The sequence below is a fragment of the Myotis brandtii genome, unplaced genomic scaffold, assembly GCF_000412655.1.
Source record: "Myotis brandtii unplaced genomic scaffold, ASM41265v1 scaffold436, whole genome shotgun sequence".
Lineage (NCBI taxonomy): Eukaryota > Metazoa > Chordata > Mammalia > Chiroptera > Vespertilionidae > Myotis > Myotis brandtii.
This window is the reverse complement of record NW_005366679.1, coordinates 3,596,691-3,619,104: the sequence shown is the minus strand read 5'-3', so window position 1 is coordinate 3,619,104 and position 22,414 is coordinate 3,596,691. Positions and strand designations below refer to the sequence as shown.

Sequence of the window (22,414 nt, the reverse complement as noted above, 5' to 3'; positions counted from 1 at the left end):
TGCACCAATGAGGTAGAATAAGGTGCTGAGAGACAGAGGAGTCAACACTCTGCTTCCCTATCACTGGTGCCAGTGAGACCAGCAGAGAGCTGAGCCTCCACTTGCATCTGGCATCAACAAGGCAGAATCAAGTGGGGGAAGGCAATGCTGGTTGGCATTTTCCTATCCCTTGGTGTCAGCAGGGCACAGAGAGGAGCCAAGCTTCTGCCCCTACCCTGCTGCAACAAAACATTATGAGTCAGTCTTCTGATTCCCTGCCTCCCTGGTGACAGTAAGCTCAACAGCAGGGAGCTGATCTTATACACCCCTGCAGAGACACAGGCAGTGCAAGCTGCTGATCTACTTTGGCTGGAAAGATGTGAATGGGGCCAAGGGGAATAGGTGACCTTCACTCCACCAGTCTGATACAAGGCAGTGTTGGTAGGACAGTAGGAAGCTGAAAAAAACATACCCACCTGGCTATCATGCTATACCTCAACAGAGGGAGTACCTGCTAAAAATGTATGTATTCAATAGGATCCAAAGTCTCATAGGATAACCTCCAAAATAAACAGGATTCAATGGAAAATCAATCATCATGCCAGAACCAAGAAAATCATAACACTAATGAGAGAAGACAATCAACAGACCCTACACTGAGATGAATCAGATGTTGGAATTATCAAACAAAGATTATAAGGCAGCCATCACAAAAGTTATTTTTAAAAGTAATTAAATTTTTCTTGAAATAAAACCTCAAAAAGAAAAAGAAGTTACATTTTTTTTAAAAAAGAAGAAGTTATATAACTGAAAAACACAGTAACTGAGGGGAAAAAACCTCACTGGATGGGTCAATAGCTGAGTATAATGACAGAGGAGAGAATCACCAACCTTTAGGATAGATCAGCAGAATGCACCCAGTCTGAACAACAGAGAGAAAATAGACAGAAAAATAATAATTAACAGAGTTTCATGGACCTGTGGGATAATAACAAAAGAGCAAATATTCATAAGTTAGGAATCTGAGAAAAAGAGAGAGGAAGTAGCTCTAAATAATATTTAAAGAATTAATAGCTGAAAACTCTCTAAATATGACAAGAGTTATAAACATAGTTTCAACAATCTTTGGGAAAGATCCTATTCTATCCAAAAAGATAAACCCAAAGAAATCCATGCCAAGACACATCATAATTAAACCACAGACTATGATGTTATGCACCTGTATTGCAACCACTAAGAAACCTATACAAAGCAATATACTAAAAATCACTATAAAGAAATCAAGCTATAACCTTAAAAATGTTCAAGAAACCAAAATAAAGGTAAGAAAAGAGAAACAGAAGAAGAGAACCAGAGAGAACAAACTACACACAAATAATAAAATGGCATACTTAAATCCAAGCATATCAATAATTACCTAGCCCTAGCCAGTTTGACTCAGTGGATAGAGCAATGGCCTGCAGACCCAAGGGTCCCGGGTTTGATTCTGGTCAAGGGCACAACCCAATCCCTAGTAGGGGGCATGTAGGAGGCAGCTGATCAATGATTCTCTCTCATCATTGATGTTTCTATCTCTCCCTCTCCGTTCCTCTCTGAAATCAATAAAAATATATGTTAAAATAATAATAATTACTTTAAATGTGAATGGTCTAAATACACCAATTAAAAGAGACTGGCAGAGTGGATTTAAAAACCCATGATTCAACAATATGCTATCTACAAGACTCACTTCAAATTCAATGACAGAGGTTAAGTTGAGAGTAAAAAAATGGAAAAAATACAATGTAAACATTTTATTAAATATGCAGTATGGCTATATTATTATCAGATAAAGTAGACTTCAGAACAAAGAAAAATACCAGAGAAAACCAAGTGCATTATATGACTAAAAAAGGATCCATCCACCAGGAAGGCATAGCAATCCTAAATGTGTTCACACCAAACAACAGAGCTACAAAATTGTGAAGCAAAAATTAAAGAACTCAAAGAGAAATAGACAAGCCCACAGTTAGAGTTGCGGACTTCCAATATTGTACTCCTAGCAACTGATAAAATCGTTAGACAGAAAATCAGTAAGGACATATTTGAACACAACAGCAGCAGCAATCAACTGATCTAATTGACATCTATGGGCTACTTCATCCAACAGCAGCAGAATATACATTCTTCTCATACTCACATGGAACATTCACCAAGGCAGACCACATTCTGGGCCATAAAACACAGTTTAACAGATTTTTAAAAATTAAAAACATATAATGTCTTTGCTGAGACCACAACGGAATTAATCTAGAAATCAAACAGAAAGCTGGGAAATCCCAAAATACTTGGAGATTAAACAATACACATTTGTGTGTGTTTTATTGAATTTATTGGTTCACACTGGTTAACAAAATTATATAGGTTTCAGGTGCACAATTCCACAACACATCATCTGTACACTGTACTGTGTGTTCACTACCCCAAAGCAAGTCTCCTTCCATCACTGTTTATCCCCCTATACCTTTTTCTACCACCCCCCTTTCCCACTGGTAATCACCATACTGTTGTCTATGTCAATGAATTTATTTATTTTTTAAATCCTCACCTGAGGATATTTTTCCATTGATTTTTAGGAAGGGTCAAAGCGAGAGGGAAGACAGAGAGAAATAATGATGTGAGAGAAACATTGATTGGTTGCCTCCTGCACGTGCCCTGACCAGGGCTCGGGCCGGGGAGGAGCCTGCAACTGAGGTATGTGCCTTTGACAGGAATTGAACCCGGGACCCTTCAGTCCAAAGGCCTACGCTATATCCACTGAGCCAAACCAACTAGGGCCGTGGTTGGCAAACTGCGGCTCTCGAGCCACATGCGGCTCTTTGGCCCCTTGAGTGTGGCTCTTCCTAAGCCTTAGGAGTACCCTAATTAAGTTAATAACAATGTACCTACCTATATAGTTTAAGTTTAAAAAATTTGGCTCTCAAAAGAAATGTCAATCGTTGTACTGTTGATATTTGGCTCTGTTGACTAATGAGTTTGCCGACCACTGGATTAGGGCAATTTTTTTTTCCTTTTTTGTTTGATCCCTCTACCCTCTTCACCCAGCCCCCACATCCCTAATAGCTGTCAGCCTGCCCTCTATCTATGAGTCTGTATCTATTTTGCTTGTTAGCTTATTTTGTCTTTAGAGTCCACATATGAGTGAAGTCATATGGTACTTGTCTTTCTCTAACTGGCTTATTTCATTTAGCATAAGGCTCTCCAGATCCATGCATGCTGTCACAAAGGGTAAGATTGCCTTATTTTTCTGGTCAAGAAGAATTCAATTAGGTAAATGTACCACAGCTTTTTTACCCACTCACCTACTGATGGGCACTTGGGTTGCTTCCAATCTTGGCTATTGTAAATAACACTGCAATGAACATAGGAGTGCATACATTCTTTCAAATTAGTGTTTCAGATTTCTTCAGATAAATTCCCAGAAGTGAAATCACTGGACCATTAGGCAGTTCTATTTTTAATTTTTTGAGGTAACTCCATACTGCTTTCCTCAGAGGCTGCACCAATTTGCATTCCCATCAACAGTGCACGAGGGTTCCCTTTTCTCTGCACACTGCCAAATTTGTTGTTTGTTGATTTATTAATGATAACCATTTTAAAAACTACATGGCTTATATACACTGAGTGGCCAGATTATTATGACCACCTGATGTTTGTAGGCAAATTAGCTCTAATTTTCTGCTGAAGTTGCTAGAGGGCCAGATCATTATAAACGTCTGAATAGCACAACATACCTAAGTATCGTTGCTGATCAAGTTCATGCTATCATGTTGATGGCGTATCCCAATGGAGATGGCTTCTTCCAACAAGACAATGCGCCATGCCACGGTGCTTGTATTGTGCAGGAGTGGTTTCAAGAACATGAGGGAGATTTTACCTTGCTTAGGTGGCCCCCACAATCACCAGATCTCAATCCAATTGAGCATTTGTGGGACGAAATTAAAAGAGCCATCAGGCAGCTGGTTCCACAACCATCAAATCTCACAGAACTGGACAGTGCTATTCATCAGGCATGGTGTCAGATTCCTCGCATCACCTTTCAACATCTCGTGGAGTCAATGCCAAGAAGAACGCAACAGTATTGAAGGCAAAAAGTGGCCCAACTAAGTACTGATGGGGTGGTCATAATAATCTGGCCACTCAGTGTATATTACATACATTAAATAAATGTATCTATAATAAAGGTAAAGGCACAATGAAGAATATGCACCAAATCATTAAAAGTGGTTTTATCTCCAGCAAAAAGCAATCAGCAGGATAAAAAGGGACTTTCTTGCCTTTTCTCCCATATACATCTTTTACTTTAAGTGTTTATGTACTTAAACAACACATAAAGAAAGTAAAGTGTAAATAAACACCAAACAAAAGAATCTCTGACAGGCAAGAAAACCACCAAATTTTAAATTGAATACTTCAAGTTTTTTTTTTCCACTCAAATAGTATGAAACACTTTGTTATTCAGATTTGAAATTTAAAAAACTATAACAAAATTTTCTTGGTAAAGAACTACAAAATATTGGACTCAATTGACATTTAATGTAATTATTAAAATTTGTAATAAAATGTAATAGAAGTACTTAATCCTAAGAGATTTAAGAAAGTTTCTATTTTTGTAAAGACATGATGATATTCATTGAATTCATTAATTCAAGGTTTACTAACACCAACTGTTGATATTTTAAATGGAGAAATATTCATTCATGGGAAAAAGGTAAAGCCATAAAACTCCAGCAAAAAAACCTTCTCTTACAAGTGTCTGTACAAGTTCATTGAAGTGTCTTGAGGCAGACTAAATGGATTAGATTTGATAGTGTTAGGAACCTATTATTTAATTTTTTTTCCAATTTCCGTGACTTAGAATTACATGCCAATTTTAATGTCCTGGCATCCTTTTCAAGTCATAAAAACCTTATCCTGTAAATCTAAATATTCAAGGCCATTTAAAACAAAGGTTAGGCATCAGAAACTGCCAAAACTCACCTATTTTTTGACAGACAAATCTTCCTAATGATAAAATTAAGATATACCTGGGGCTAAAATAAAACTTAACCTATCTCAACTTATGGCTACTAAATTAATTGGTTTCCAATCATTCTGAGAATAAATATATGTCTAAAAGAATGCTCAAGCTATAATAATTATATTTATTAAATATTAATAATTAATAAAAAACTAACATGTATTCAAGTATAAATTATACCTGATACAGAGAAATTCTAGAAGAACATTGAAAGTCTATTTATTGTCTGTACTTTTCTTCAAACTAAATAAATAATAGAAAAGAATAACATATTCCAACCTTTCTGTTTTGGAGTCATTGTCAATTTTGTATTGTTCAAAATCTTGGCTAAGAGAATGTAGCTTTTCTTGAAGTTTCTTTTCACGTTCTACACTTCCTTGATAAAATTTCATCTCTTTTTCCATCGCTTTCACTTTTTCTTCCATAGCTTTAAACTCATGAAGAATTAGATAGCTCACTCCACAGTACTTACAAACTTTTTCTTCAGGGGGCATCTAGAAAATAGAATATACATTTACTAAAATGGTATTTTTAAATTCTGAAGAAATGAAGTCCAACAGAAGATGTTATTGCAACTATGCTTGTCAAATGAAGTAAATGTATACTGTACTATGACATGGAGTGATAATTATGACATTGCTTATATCTGAATAAAATTTTTTAAATTGCCATGATATTGATTCTGACACAGAATCTTGGAATTAGAAAAGAATCCTTCAGAGTAATTATTTTTCCATGGTATCTCTAAGAAAGACTTGCTCTTGAAATATTTTCCATAAAATAAAACAAAAATGATGAAAACATCGTTACAATTCTTGTTTTAAGATGAGTTTTCCATGGAGTGGGAAGAAAGCACTGGCCTTTCACTGCCAACTGCACCAGGATTCTGGAGATGCCTCTTGGCTTTTTCCGATCTTACTTTCCTCATTTATAAAATTAGGCCATTGAAAGAAATGAACTCTCAGTTCCTGTTCAGTGTTAACATTTTATGATTTTTGCAGAGTTTTACATTCTATCATAAAACCACAAAGAAGAAAAAATACTTTGGACCTAATCTCTTCTCCCTAAATTAGTTCTTTCCCCTCAGGGAGTTATGGTTGTACTCATTTTATAGATAAGGAACGGGAGACTATTGAAGTTTATAACCAGCTGGTAGGTGGAGACGTGAGGATTAAACTCAGGTCTATTTAAAACCAATACCCACGTCTGTAACCATTTGTATAATATTTATCTACAAAGTGGTTGTCAGCTAAATCCTCTTACTCTCTTCAGATATAATGTCCACATATCTCTGGACAACATTGGGGAGGTGAAAACTAGAATTTTAGTAAAGTCAAAAGAGAGGTAATTATTTTTTCTGTCTCAAGTACATAAATATTTTCAAGTAGCCTTTACTTGTCTTGCTATTCACAAAGGAAAAGAGACAGCTTCATTAAATATTTGCTCCAGGGCACTAAAAAGAGAACAACACTTGGGTTATAAGAAAAGTACTTACTCCTAATTAACCTCCCTCAAGACTGTAGAAATGACTCCTGTAACCAAGAGTGAGGCCACCTTATCTGCTTATCAATGCTATTACACAAGACTAGGTTAAAACAAACTAATAATAAATTTTTATACAGTAAAATTTTGCACATTTAAACTTTAATAATAAAAATGTCAAATGTTAGAATGGTTATTATCAACAAGAACAAGTAATAACAAGTGTTGGAGAGATTGTGGAGTAAAAAGAACTCTCATTCACTGCTGGTGGGAATGTAAATTGGTACAGATATGGAAAACAGTATGGAGGCTCCTCAAAAAATTAAGAGTATAGCTATCTACCCAAAAAAATTGAAAACACTTATTCATAAAGATAGATGAGCCCCTATGTTTATTGCAGCATTAGTCACAGTAGCCAAGACAGGGAAACAACTGAAGTATCCTCCGATACACAATGGAATACTATTCAGCCTTAAGAAAAGATGAAATGCTGCCATTTGCAATAACATGGATGGATCTTGAGAATATCGTGTTAAGTGACCTAAGTCAGAAAAAGTTAAGAACCATATAATTTCACTCATGTGTGAGATATAAAACTGAAAGCAACAAATGAACAAACAAGAAAAACAAACAAACAAAAACTCATAGACACAGATAACAGTATGGTGGTTACCAGAAGGAAGGGGGCTGGGGGACTAGTCAAGGTTCAAGGGGGTAAAATATATGGTGATGGAAGATTATTTGACTTTGGGTGGTGGGCACACAGTGTAATATACAGATGATATATCATAGAATTGTACATTTGAAACCTATATAAGCTTATTAATCAATGCCACCCCAAAATATAATACTGAAGAAAACCAATTAATGACTTCATCAATCATCTAACTGCCACTGATACCAAAAGTGTAGATTTAGAAAAGAACAGGTTTGAAAAAACCATAAAGATAACCTGGTTCAAGCCCTGGATGCGTTCACTGAGTCTGCTCCTACCTAGATAAGTTTTCAATACCCCAGATGATGGAAAACTACATTGTAAAGCAGCTTGTTGCATCTTCTGACGGTTTGTCTGTCAGGAAATTTTCTCATGCTGACCCCAAATCTGCCTGCCTAGAGTGTCCACTGGCCCTAAACCTCCTAGTAACCATGTGGAACAACCACAGGCCTCTTTCTTATATTAGAAGACAGCTATAAGGAACATTCCCTATCTTGTTTTCCCAGGTCAACTTCCAATTCCTACAGCTGTTTCCATTACGACATGGTTTTTAATTTCTTTCACATTCTAGATATTTTTCTCTGAACTTGTTCCTGGGTTCTACATCTGTTTCAAGTATGGTACCCAGAAGTGCCTACTTCAGAGTGGCTTGTCTCACTGAAGCAGAATAAGAGAGTACTCAAACTTCCTTCTTTCCAATATCTCATTAGTAGTATCATTAATAATATCTTCTAATGCAACCCTAGATTATAGTGATCTCTTATATTTTTAGCAATTATGTTACTACTAGAGGCCCAGTGCACAAAATTCATGCACAGGAGGGGAGGTGTCCCTCAGCCTGGCCTGCACCCTCTCTAATACGGGACCCCTCGGGGGATGTCCGACTGCCGGTTTAGGCCCGATTCCTGTGGGATTGGGCCTAAACCGGCAGTCGGCCATCCTTCTCGCAATCTGGGACCACTGGCTCTTAACAGCTTGCCTGCCTGCCAGCCTGATCCCCCTAACTGCTCTCCCCTGCCAGTCTGATTCCCCTAACTGCCTCCCCTGCCAGCCTGATGCCCCTAAATGGTCTCCCCCACCAACCTGATCCCCCTAACTGCTCTCCCCTGCTGGCCTGATCACCCCTAACTGCCTCTGCCTTGGCCCCACCACCATGGCTTTGTCTGGAAGGAAGTCCGGTCTAATTAGCATATTACCCTTTTATTAGTATAGATTATATTCTTTATCTGTCTTTTATGTTAAATAAAGCCCTTATTTAAAAATACTGCAGTGCAAAACCATGTCTCGTTATACTGAATATACCAATCCACTCCTTTCCAGCTTTCTTACAGATCTACCTTCCACAGTCCTGGCTGTTCTATGTGGTAATGTGACTAAACGCCCTCCGTTCACCCACCCTACCCAGGGCTGGCAGGTGGAAGAGGATTGGACATCACACCCAGAAGAACTAAGCCCTAAGCTGGGAATGATCCAAATAGGCCTGTAAGTGTTGAAGACACAGACATTTAGGAAACCTTTAGGGCTAACTACCCAATTATCTTTGCAACCAGCCTACATTTATTCATATTGTCTTCAGGAATATTATGACAAAATTTGTCATATGCCTTCATAAAGTCCATATATTCTGTGGCTACTCCAGTTCCTGGACCTAGTAACTCTAGAATTCATGGATAAAAAATGTTGACTATGACCAAGTTGAGGATAGAAGTCCACATCATATCTATCTCCATGGTTGATGCTGACCCATTACTCAGCATATTTTGGGTATAACTCTTCAACTTGTTATTCAATTACCCAATTATCTTTGTAAGCAGCCTATATGTATTCTTATTATCTTCAAGAATATTGACAAAATTTGTCAAATGCCTTCAAAAGGTCCATATATTTAATGCCTGCTACTGTCCCTGGATCTAGTAACTCTACACAAAATGAAATAGAGCAAAGTCTACCTTCTGGTTCTCTTAATGAACATAAAATTGGCCCAATTTTATTAGTTCTCTAATACATCCTCAAAAATCACCCTTTGATAGTATATTTGGAATCCTGCCTGAAATTGAAATTGAGTTCACTGGTTATAGCTTATGGTTGTTTTATACATTGAATAGCATTTGTATGTTATCCTCTTACTCTCTGTGTATCCTCAAAGATCACCTAGAGTGGTTCTGCAATCCCATTCAAAGGAATATAACTCATCCACATCAAGAGACCTAAACTAATTCAGAGCAGATGGATATTTTTTTGCAATCCCTTTGCCCATTGTGAGTTTTGGTTCCTTCTCACCAATTTGAAAATTATATTGCTTACTCCAAGGCACCTACATCCTTAACCTTTTGCCTATTAACCACAGTTCTTGCCTTACTCCTGGCAAAGCACCCTATCCTTAGTCTAAAGAAAACTCTTGCTGGGTGGAGCTTCTTTGCAGCCTGATGTACAAAACAGAAATAGCATAAACTTCACAGTTGTTAAAGCTATTAGAATGTTATTCCACCCTAGCAATTATGGAGGGAAGCTAAAATAAGTGAAGTAAAATATTTTATAGAACAGGTCTTCTGAAAGTTCAGCAAAGAAAGCCAAAAGATGGTATCATTATGATCTAGGAAACAAGACAATCAAATTCTAAAATACTAGGCCCATGTGAGTAGCTTCCAGACTTCAGCCAGTACAACCTGAATCACTAAGTGAACTATGTTAAATAAGTATATTAAACAGAAGTTTTCAATGCTATTAAATTGTAAATACTTTTCTGTATGTAAAACTGCAACAGGAAAAAAAAAGTAATAACGCTTTCAAATTCTTGGTGTCTATAGAGCCTAATTACTTAGGGCATTTCTGTGAAATTTGAGAAGATATGATATACTATAATTATGTTCCCAAATGAAATAAAAGTTATATTTTTTGTGAAATATAATTTGTGCTTCATCCTTATAACTTGGTGTTATATCATCTTGTTTTGTAAGTAAAATAATGACATGCTGTCATTCTTGACAAAATGGCTGTTATTAGCAGGATATCTTTGCTTTCTAGAAGCTGTACTTTGGAAGAGCATTAACAAATGCAGTATATTAAGCAAATGCAGAGCCATTTAAAAAATAAATTTTAAAATAAACTTCTCAAATGCAGTATTTGTACTTCTTAAATTATAGTTATTTAATACAAAAATGCACATTTTAAAAGGTTAAATTGTGCTTTGAATCCTTTTCAAAACTCCTGTCTGTGCTTCAACTAGAAAAGGCACCCAGTAACCCCCTGCTGCCCAATTGAGGCATTCTCTGCTCCAAAAATTGTTCCTCCCTCTTTTGTCCCACATATCCAATGCTTACAATGCTTGGTTAAGGAGAAAAGAAACAGTAACAGCAATATAAACTGTTTCCCCTTCCAAGAGGATCTGCATTACAAAGATGCCTTTACTCAAAAACAGTGAATGTCTGGCTAGAGAATTTCACTCAGATTGGGAGAACCATTTTGAGACAGAAGAGTGGACTTTTTGAGCCACACAGAGCACCTGACCATTTCATAAGCCCATCAGGATCCTTTGTCATCAATAAGTCAACTTGCTGTACCACAATTTAAAAATCAATTCAGTAAAAAAGCATCTATAAAAACCCCCACACCTGCATTACACTTAATGGTGAAAGAGGGAGTGATTTTTCCCCTAAGATAAGGAACGAAGCAAGGATACTCACTCTCTCTGCTCTTACGCAACATAATGCTGGAAGTTCTAGCCAGAGTAATAAGGCAAGAAGAGGAAATAAAGGGCAGACATATCAGAAAGGAAGAAACAAAACTTTCCCTATTTGAGATGACATGATTGTTAACCCTGAAAATCCCAAGGAATCCTATCCTATATAATAAAAGCCTAGGTAGTGTCACGCCCTCGCGTGACGTTGCTACAAGATGGCTGCCACAAGATGGCCGGCAAGGGAGGGCAGTTGTGGGCGATCAGGCCAGCAGGGGTGGGCAGTTGGGGGGGACCAGGCCTGCAGAGGAGGGCAGTTGTGGGTGACTAGGCCAGCAGGGGGGCAATTGTGGGCAATTGGGCTGGCAGGGGAGCAGTTAGGTGTCAATCAGGCTGGCAGGGGAGCGCTTAGGGGGCCATCATGCAGGCAGGCAGGCGAGCGGTTAGAAGCCAACAGTACCGGATCGTGAGACAAATGTCCGACTGCTGTCAAACATCCCCAAGGGGTCCCAGATTGAAGAGGGTGCAGGCCGGGCTGAGGGAACCCCCTCCCCGTGCACAAATTTCGTGCACCAGGCCTATATAATAACAGCCTAATATGCAAATCGACCGAACAGCAGAACCACCAGTGGAACGACTGTTATGACACGCACTGACCACCAAGGGGCAAATGCTCAACACAGGAGCTGCCCCCAGCCTGCAAGACCCAGGCCAACCAAGGCAGGTGCAGTGGGGGCCCCCCCATCACCCTGCTGGTCACCCCACAGATGGGCCCTGATTGCTGGCCAGGCCTACGGACCCTACCCATGCACTAATTTCGTGCATCGGGCCTCTAGTTCACAATAAAACTCCTAGAACTAATAAGTTCAGCAAGGTCGATGATTCAAGATAAACATACAAAAACCAATTGTAGTTCTATATACTAATGATGAACATGTGCATGATGAAATTAAAATTACAATTGCTCAAAAAATGAAGTGCTTAGGTATAAATCCAACAAAACATGTACAGGACTTGTACGCTGAAAACAGATGGTATGAAATCAAAGATCTAAACAAATGGAGAGACATATTCATACTGTGTTTATGGGTTGGAAGACACAAAATATTGAAGATATCAATTCTCCCCAATTTATATATACATTTAATGTCTTATCAAAATTCCAGCCAGATTTTTTTTATAGAGAGACAGGATTGTTCTCAAATTATATGGAAAGGCAAAGAAACTACAAGAGCTAAAACAATCTTGAAAAATAAGAATAAAGTGGGAGGAATCATTTTATCTGATTTCAAGACATATAATGCTACAGTAATAAATATTGTGTGGTATTGGCAGAAGGATAGACGAAAAGATCAATGGAATAGACTAGAGAACCCATAAATAAATCTATATAAGTATACTAAATTGACTTTTTTGGAAAAGGTGAAAAAGCAATTTAATAAAGAAAAGATAGCCTTTCAACAAACAGTGCTGGAATAATTGGATACCCATAAGTTTAAAGAAAAGAACCTCAACCTAAACCTTACACCCTATACAAAAATTAACTCAAAATGAATCATGGACTTAAGTGTAAAACATAAAAACATGACTTTAGGAAAAAAAAATCTAGGGTAAAATCTTCAGGATCCATATGAAGCAGAGTTCTTATACTTGACTAGAGGCCCGGTGCATGAAATTCATGCACGGGGGGGGGGGCGGTCCCCTCGGCCCAGCCTGCACCCTTTCCAATCCGGGACCCCTCGGGGGATGTCTGACTGCTGGTTTAGGCCCGATCCCAGGTATCAGGCCTAAACCAGCGGTTGGACATCCCTCTCACAATCCGGGAGCGCTGGCTCCTAACTGCTCACCTGCCTGCCGGCCTGGTTCCCCCAACTGCCCCCCGCCACGTGCAGGCCTTGTTGTCCCTCACTAACCCCCCTGCCGTCCTTGTCGCCCACATAGCCTGTTGTTTGGTTGTTTGGTCATCCCTCACTAACGCCCCTGCTGGCCTGGTCGCCCCATGCAGCCTGCTGTTCAGTTGTTACTGTAAGGGCATCCTGACCAATTTGCATATTACCCTGTTATTAGTATAGATGCCAAAAGCATAATCCATAGATGGAAAAACTGATAACCTAAACTTCGTCAAAATTTAAAACTTTTTCTCTACAAAAACCCTGTGAAGAAAATGAAAGGATAAGCCACAACTGGGGGGAAATATTTGCAAATCACATATCTGACAAAGGACTAGTATCTAGATTATATAAAGAACTCATAAAACTCAACAGTAAAAAAAAATCAAATTTAAAAATTGCCAAAAGACATGAAGAAATATTTCACCTAAAAGACTATACAGATGCCAAATGAGCACATGGAAAGATACTCAACATCATTAATCATTAGAAAAACGCAAATTAAAACCACAGTGAGGTATCACTACACAACTATCAGAAAAGCTAAAACAGAAACTAATGACAATGCCAAATGCTGGTAAAGTGCAGAGAAACTGGATCATTCATACATTGCGGGTGAGAATGTGAAATGGTACAGCTTCTGGAAAGTTTGGCAGTATTTTAAAAAACTAAACATGCAACTACTGTACAAGCTAGCAATTGCACTCTTGGGCATTTATCCCAGGAAAATGAAAACATATGTTCTCATAAAAACCTATACGCAAACATTTATAGCAGCTTTACAAGTAATTGCCAAAAACTGGACAAAACCCAGATGTTGAACAGGTTAAATAAACTGTAGTACATTCATACCATGTAATACTACTCAGCAATAAAAAGAAATAAACTATTGATACATGCAATAACCTGAATAAAGCTCCAGAGAATTACAGAGTGGAAAAACTAATCCCACAAGGTTACATCTTGCATGATTCCATTTATGTAACATTCTTGAAATGACAAAATTATTAAAGATCAAATCAGTGGTTGCCAGGGATCATGGATTAGGCCTGGGGGATAGAGTGGTGTAGGTGTATGAAGGGGGAGGTTGAGGTGAATGTGGCTACAGAAGGTCAACAGGAGGAATCCTTGTTGTACAGAACTGTTTTATATCTTAATTGTATCAATATTGATAGCCTGGTTGTGATACTGTAGTATTGTTTGCCAAATGTTACTTACCATTGGGGGAAGTTGGGGGAAGAGTACATGGGATCTCTTGGTATCATTTCTTACAAATGCATGTGAATCTACAATGATCTCAAAATAAGAAGTTTAATTTAAAAAAATAAGCAAAGTTTTAAAAATCAAGCTGGGACTAAAATACCAGATTATTCCATAAACAAATTTTATTGAGCAACTTCAAGAAATGTTGGCTTCATACATAAACACACCTGTGTTTATCTACATATACTTCCAAAGTATATTTCCTCCAATACCTACTTTTCCACTGGGAAACCCCACCTTAGTAAACTCTGTGACCTTCCATAGCTAGCCAACAAAAGTATTTTGGACTGTAAGTTCACAAATGCAAATTTGTTTCAAGATTCATAGTCACATTTTTTTAAAAACCCTTTTTCCTAATAACCTATCTTGGATAACAATATCCAAGTGAATAGTCTCTCCAAGAATTACACAGCTTCCTGCTTCTTCTCTCGTTAGGTTTTAAAACCGCAGTTGCTTAAAAACACAGCATACATACCTCCACACACATATACACATATCATTACTTTTCCAGAACAATAATGTTAACAATCCTATGACCATTTTCTCATTTTTTTCCCCTCTATTTTAACTCAATACAAAATCTGGCTCTAGCCACAGTGGCCCAAAATGACCTGGAAAATTAAGTTTATTTTTCCTGGCAATGACAATCTGTGCTTGGAAATATAAAACTGTTATTCTGAATAAATTTCAAAGTTTCAAAGTACTAAAATTACTATACCGAAACAGGACAAAATGAGCTGTTGCTGCTAGAGAAACGGACTGTTATCCCAGAAAGAGCAGTGCGCTCTCCAACCACTTCTGTTTTATAAAATAAACAACTCTGGTCTCTTTATTTTACTTTGTGTCCTCCGGTAATAAATATCTTCCCTGAAGCTAAATTCCCATTACAAATGTTCATTTTCTCACCAGAGAGAGAGAGAGAGAGAGAGAGAGAGAGAGAGAGAGATAGAGAGAGAGACAGAGAGAGATCAGTTTTACTTTGCAAAATAACTGATTTTTCCACTCATTTGTTGCAGTTGTTTTGATTTCTGTGTATGTCCCCAGGCAAAAACGACAAAAGGAAAGTTGTTCACTGCTTTTTTTCTAAAAAAAGGGAGTCCCCTATGTCTCTAAAATAGGTAGACATTCGAGAGAAGAAGAAATATAGAATTATTACTTTGCTGATCTGTGTTTTAATTGTGGCAATAAAATCCTAAACATAGAACTGTACTCTCAGTACAAGTGCATTCTGCTCTCAGAAAGCTGGATGAACATTCTAGCAAAGCTGCTAGCTTCCAGAGGTCAGAGACAGGTTAAGAGTCAGCTCAATCTAGAGGGAGAACAGATTTAAAGATCTGATCTAAGTACATACAGAAGTAAACTGTAGAGTCTGGCAGCAAAGGGGATGAATGTGGTCTTGCTATCCAGCCCTTGGGCCTGTTTTACATTTTGTGCCACCTGGGGAGATAGAAGTCTGAGATGTATTTTATGCTCAGTCAGAAATTGTGATAAAAAGCAAAAAGACCTAGGAATGAAAGTCAAAAGATTACCTTATTCTTGCTTCCCTATGATTCCCTAAAAAGATGAGATCAAGAGGTAGCTGATTTTAACAATTTTAGTCTTCTAGTCGAGTAATGACTTCTCTAATTATAGCTTATCATCATCAGCAGCATTCTTCTCTATACTTTCCCTTCGGTGGCCATCTGCTCCACTACCTCTAATTTTTCTTGCAACTTTTCTACTACTACCAATTTTACTAGTAATAGCACAGTGTAGTGCAGTCATTTTCATGTTCTTTATTAAGTACCTTTCATGTAAGTTATCACTCACCCTATTTCCATATCACATAGCAAAAGTATAGAAAAAAATAAAGAGGAAAGGCTCCCCTCACCTTCTCTTCCCTGATTTCTACATTAACCTTTCTTGCATGAACAGAGAAAGAAAAGAAGAAAAAAAGGAAACACACAGCAAGGGTTTCTCTAGAAAGAAGAACCAGCATAAAAACTAACACCAAAAAAGTTAACAGAAGAACAAGGTAGGGGCACTGATCCACCCACCTCATGTTCTTTTTTTACCCAATAAAGAAATGGAGCACAATTTCCAAGCCACAATGAAAAAAAAAATTTGTTTTCTTCATTTTAATAATGAAGTATCTATACTAATAAAAGGGTAATATGCTAATTAGACCAGATAGTCCGGATGTCTTCCAGACGTCCTTGTGGACATCCTTCTGGACAAAGCCACGGTGGTGGGAGCCAAGGCAGAGGCAGTTAGGGGCAATAAGGCCGACAGGGGAGAGTGGTTAGGGGTGATCAGGCTGGCAGGGGAGAGCGGTTAGGGGCAATCAGGCAGGCAGGCAGGTGAGCAGTTAGGAGCCAGCGGTCCCAGATTGCAAGAGGGTGCAGGTGGGCTGAGGGATCCCCCCCCCCCGCACGAATTTCATGCACCGGGCCTCTAGTTAGTAAATAATTCTAATCCAAAGTATTCTTATTACCACTATACGCTATATGCAGGGGGGCAAAAGTAAGTTTATAGCTGTTAGTACATAAAACAAAGTTCATTCTTGTATTATTTATTAACTAGAGGCCCGGTGCACGAAATTTGTGCACAGGGGGCAGGGGGCGTCCCTCAGCCCGGCCTGCACCCTCTCCAATCCAGGACCCCTCGGGGGAAGTCCAACTGCCGCAGGGATGGAACCTAAACCGGCAGTCAGACACCCGTTTCGCAATCCGGGACCGCTGGCTCCTAACCACTTGCCTGCCTGCCTGCCTGATTGCCCCTAACCACCCTATGTGCCTGCCTGATCATCCCTAACCACTCTACCTGCCTGCCTGATCACCCCTAACAGCCTCTGCTTGCCAGCCTATTCACCCCCTATCTGCCCCCCTGCCAGCCTGGTCACCCCCTAAATGTCCAGAAGGAAGTCGGATGTCTGGAAGATGTTACCCTTTTATTAGTATAGATTATTGTATTATTTTCCATATGAACAACTGTAAACCTACTTTTGCTCCACCCTGTATCTATTTAACATGATTCTGTATAGAATGAAGTATGCAAGCTGACTACATACTGCCTGATCACTAGACAATTTAACAAGTACATTATGGGCAATCTAGATAAATCAAACATAGTTAAGAAGTTGTGGAAAACAAATAACTGACTTATACTTAGACGGTGCTTTAAGGGGCTGTGGGGTGCATGTACACATTTTGGTTGCTTCATAATCAAGTACCCAGAACAATGCCTGGCACATATAGGCACTGGGTGAATATTTGTTGTAGAACTGTATCTAACTTAGATTTGAAAAAGTGCAAAGCTGCACTTTATATTCTAAACATTCAGCAGGACAAAGGTACCATCAGAACACTTGTCCAGGGCCTTAGGCAGCTGCGCTTCTCCTAGACTCACCGCTTCTCTGCACTGCATGGACAGCTGCTTGCCATTCCTGCTTTGAGAATATAACTGCAGATTTATGAAATGCTTGGTTTCAGCATCTTTAAACAATTTACTTATAAAGTACCTTAAACATAGAAAAAAAACCATTCTACAACTCTCATAAAAACCTTGCCAAAATAAATACATACTTTCTCATATATTCAAAATATTTACATTGTTAAACATTCTCTAACTTGGCCAGCTTTTTCTCACCAGTAAGCTGTTCCCTTAGCCTAGCATGCTCTATTGCCTATCTGTCTATAGCAATACTCTGCCTTCAAGGACCAACCCCAGTTCTACTTCCTGCATAAAGCTCCTCCCTTGACTATCCCAATACTTGGGGATTCCTATCCCTACCTCCTCCTTTCTTATAAGCTACTATCTTATATGACATTTAAATTATACACTGTCTTTTAGAGTTGTTTTTTTCATCTCATTATAGATCCTCTTCCTGACAGATGACTGGAATCTGAAGTATGGGAATTGTTTCTTGCAGATGGCTTTGTTTTCTTTTCATCTCTACCACACAGGGTAGTATATGGAAGGAATTCAGTTGAGGGAGAGAGGAGGGACATTCCATGTCTACAAACACATAAAAGCAGCATTTCTCAGGTAAGCATAGCATAGCTGAGCTCTCTTTGTGCTTTCTATCTCTTACATCTAACTTGAAAGGTAAAGCAAATTAAATGCAGAGGTTGAAAAGGTCTTTTCTGGTAATTGGACTTCCCTTCCAGTTCCTGCAAGGCTGCAGTTTATATAAATCTGAAGAACATACAGTAACAGTAAGCATCAAGTTAAATCAATGGTAACAGGAAGCCCAAAGCAACATGAACAAAGAATAAAAGCATATCTGAGAGCTGACTGTAATTTTTCAATTAAAAAATAACAGACTGTTAAGAGTTGACTGTAGATTTACTGAAAAACCTGAATGATTAATGATAGCTAAGGTCTGAGATTTAATTCACAATTTGTCGATCAGTTTCAAAAAGATATTTTTAAAATTATACTGTTAATAATATATGCAATGCCAAACTAAATATAGGAGTAATGAGTTTGCCTGAGGACAGATATGAACTAACAGGGAGAAGAACAAGAAAATCTGAAGAATTGTTAACTAGATTAAATGAACTGATATGAAAAGGCTTAAAACAGTACCTCGTGCAAGAATTAAGGTGAAATTGAAATAGACACTTATATAGAGAGACTTCAAAACTTAGCATCATAAAAAACTACAAAGCTAACTATAATTTCTGTGGTGGTTTACTACTAATTATTTGTTTTGCAAATACAGACTAATGATCATTTAAAATTTTAAACAGACTCATTGATTTCAGTTTTTTTTTTTTTTTTTAAAAAAACTTCTTTCTGCAAAGCTGCTAGAAAATACCTACATATTACTATCAGGCTCCACAAACACCTGGTCAAATACTGTGCTGAAACTGTATATCTGCCTTTGTTCACAGGTCAAATACTCTGCACTGAATTGAATTCCACAATTCTGACCATTAGGATTATTCCCTTCCCCACTCCATCAATTCATTACAGATGCCCTGACCAAAATAAATACAGAACCTCTGAATTCACTTCCCCAAATTTTAGAATTATCTACCTGCTCACATGTTTCCAATGTTATTTTGTAATAACACAATATAATATTATACCTTTTGGATTTCTTCAGGTAACGCATGCATGGGAACGTGACGATCCATAATTTCCCAAAATACACTGAAGGAGCTCTGAAGTAAAATAATCTAAAAATATTGATGGCAATAGTCAGAATTGAATAATGTAAAAAAAATTCAAATTAAGAGATATAAATTCTTGGTAGTATTGGAAGAAGAATGGTGATAACTCTTTAAACAGATGTTTATTCCATCAGTGTTAAACAGTACAAGTGGGGTTTTCTCAGTTAGTTATTAGGCCAATAGAACAGAAAAGACCTACAGAGACTGCTGATACTAGCTGCAAATATTTTCTTTCTTTAGAGACATATGCAATACTTTCCACAATAAAGAATTTAAAACATTTTTAAATGTATACACACTTAACAAAAAAAAAAGAAATTAATAGTTCAATTGTAATTTCTGTGGTGGTTTAATACTAATTATTTGCTTTGCAAATACAAAATAAGGATCATAAAATTTTAAATGGAACCATTTATTTCAAGAATTTTTTAAGTTTTTTTTTCTGAAAAGCTACTAGAAAAATGTGTAAATATGGTATTTTAGTTTGGCAGACAAGAAAAGCAACTGTGACATGAATGTAGTTTAAAAAAATATATGATCAGCTTAAATATGATATGCAGGCCCTGAATAGAAGAAACATCAAAGTATGAGAAGCCAAGTGTCAATTTTAACTAAAAATTAACATTTTTATTATTTTTGTGTAGGTATTTTACTTTTAATAGATTTTCATTTTATAATAAAATAATCCATATATATAAAAGCCTAAGCGACTGTTAAGACTGAACAACAGAGGAGCTGCTCAAAGCAGGAGCTGCCCCCTGGTGGTCAGTGCACTCCCACAGCCAACCTCCCACAGCCAGTCAACCTCCTCTGGTCCCTCCCCCTAGCCAGCAAACCTCCTGTGGTCCCCGGCTGCAGCTAGCAGGCCCCGCCTGGCCCGGCCCTGATTGGGACTGGGCAAGATGGTCCCGATAGGCCCTGATCACCGGCCAGGCCTAGGGACCCCACCTGTGCATGAATTTTGTGCACTGGGCCTCTAGTTCTATATAACACTCTATCACTACATTCATAAAACCACACAGAATGGGAGCATTTGGGTTTTGTGTGTTTTTTTAATCTTTCTCAAATATGGAGGAAGAATAGACAGTCCAATTTCATGAGTGAGAGATGTTTATATATACCCAAGGAGTGAGGGGGGGCAGCAGAGTAAAATGATATAGGCCCAATTCCACAGCAGGGAACAAGGCCTAAGGGCCAACAGTTGTAGACAAAGAACAATCTAGGAGAGGAGTATTAGTTAAGGCTCCTGAGGTGGTTTGCTTTTGATCAGGGTAAGATTTTGACAGGAGAGGCCAAGAAGTCTGAGATAGCAACTCCAGCCTTTCCAAGGTAGCAGGTAAATTGTATGTGACAAAAAATTTTATAGTAGCAGTATTTTTTGTTTTAATTATGCAACTATTGGTAGAAAATAGGATTCCCTCCCTATCCCATTAGCATAAAATCCCTTGTTTTAATGAGCTGCTGTTTACAGCAAATAATTAATGATCTGTCTTCCCATATAAATATAGTGTTTGTGTGTGTGTGTGTGTGTGTGTGTGTGTGTGTGTGTGTGTTTGGTAAAGTTAACTGCAGCTGGCTGTGGGGTAAAGTTAACTGACATAGTTAACATTGGCCCACATGACCAAGTACATAATAATGTGATGTTTGGCAGACTGTCACCGTGATGTGGCAAGAGCTCATTATTCACAAAAGGCTCATTATTCTCATTTCTGCCATTTTACAATGGACTCACCAATAGTAAAATAAGATGGCATCAGCTTAATTAAACTCTATTGGGAGAATTTCTCCTAAATTACCACCCACAAAATTCCACCCACAAAATTATTTGAGAGCATGGATCTAGTGACAGTGTAAACAAGGCAGTTTTGATTTAAAACCTTGATTGTTTGTAAATCTATCCCAACTTTGTGGTCTTATTCTACCAAAGGAGAAGAATTGGCAGGTTCTGATTATTGAGGGAAAATTAAAAATAAAATATTCTGCTAACCCAGAAAATCTCTCTGTAGCAGATAGCAATTTCATTATTGAATATGCATTTAACCAGACTGTGAGGCACATCACAATCAATCTGCTAACGAGATTACAGAGACAGAAAGAAATCCCACTTTTTATACAACCAAGCAGATACAATCCATTACAGTGCCAGCGGTTCTCAACCTGTGGGTTGCGGCCCCTTTGGGGGTCGAACGACCCTTTCACAGGGGTCGCCCAAGACCATCCTGCATATCAGATATTTACATTACGATTCATAACAGTAGCAAAATTACAGTTATGAAGTAGCAGCGAAAATAATTTTATGGTTGGGGGTCACAAAATGAGGAACTGTATTTAAAAGGCCAGAAGGTTGAGAACCACTGCTTACACGCTTGTTCTCAAGATAAATGGTAACTTGTCCTCAATACAGCTTGCTATACACTCTCTAATAGTTCATTTAAAATCACCTGGTAACCCAAGTAGCCATCTATTCTAGCTAATTGCATCTGTTCTAAGGAATGCAAATCTCTATGACAAAGTAGGTGGTTGCTAGAAGGCACCTAAAGTAAAACTCTAGGAGATATGGAAATAGGGGAGTTAATTTCCTTGATATTTACATTTTAAAGAAATGGCTCCCCGGTCCTCAAGGAAAACATGATGGGTCTTTAAAAGTTTTGCATGCATATTAAAGGAAGAGAGGGAGCATTAACAAATAAGAAGTTTCTCCACATCGGGAGGGGAAAGGTCTCTTTCCCTTTTGGCCGCAGGGAAATTTGTTCATTTTAATTTCCCCTTACATTACTTTGCATGTTTTATCAAATGAGCCCCTTTTATTCTTTCACTTTAAACTCGTGTCGGCTGCCCGTTGGCAAGAGGTGCGGTGATGACTGGCAGCAGCTATGTAAGGTGTCTCTGAACCTGCTCTCTCTCTCTAACAGGGTCACGAGGAAAATGTCAAAAACACAGCAATGTTCTTGACTGTTCACTTCCGATTCCCTTCCCCACGCCAGGGTCACGATGGGCCGTTAGCTCCCGTCCCGTTTCCAGGCCGGTTCGTACAGAACTATCCCCCTGGCGTGAGTCACCCAAAGGAGCAGGCCAGGGTCAGGTGAAGCGGGAGTTGTCCTAAGACTTTCTTGAGCGACGGACTTTTCCAAACAAAGACCAACTGCGAGGCCAGCCAAACTGCTGGAAGGCCTGTGAAATGTGTCCCTGTCT

At 38.3% G+C, this 22,414-nt stretch overlaps 1 protein-coding gene across 1 annotated transcript in view; it reads right to left on the bottom strand.

Moving 5' to 3' along the window:
* LEKR1 (leucine, glutamate and lysine rich 1) overlaps nt 1-22,414 on the bottom strand; it is a 120,077-nt gene that overhangs the window by 93,219 nt on the left and 4,444 nt on the right. The window contains exons 3-4 of the mRNA XM_014546239.1: nt 19,139-19,228; nt 5,318-5,532 (exon numbers count right to left, since the gene is read on the bottom strand). Of these exons, the coding sequence (XP_014401725.1) occupies nt 5,318-5,532; nt 19,139-19,228 (305 nt within the window). The remainder of the gene's footprint in view (nt 1-5,317; nt 5,533-19,138; nt 19,229-22,414) is intronic.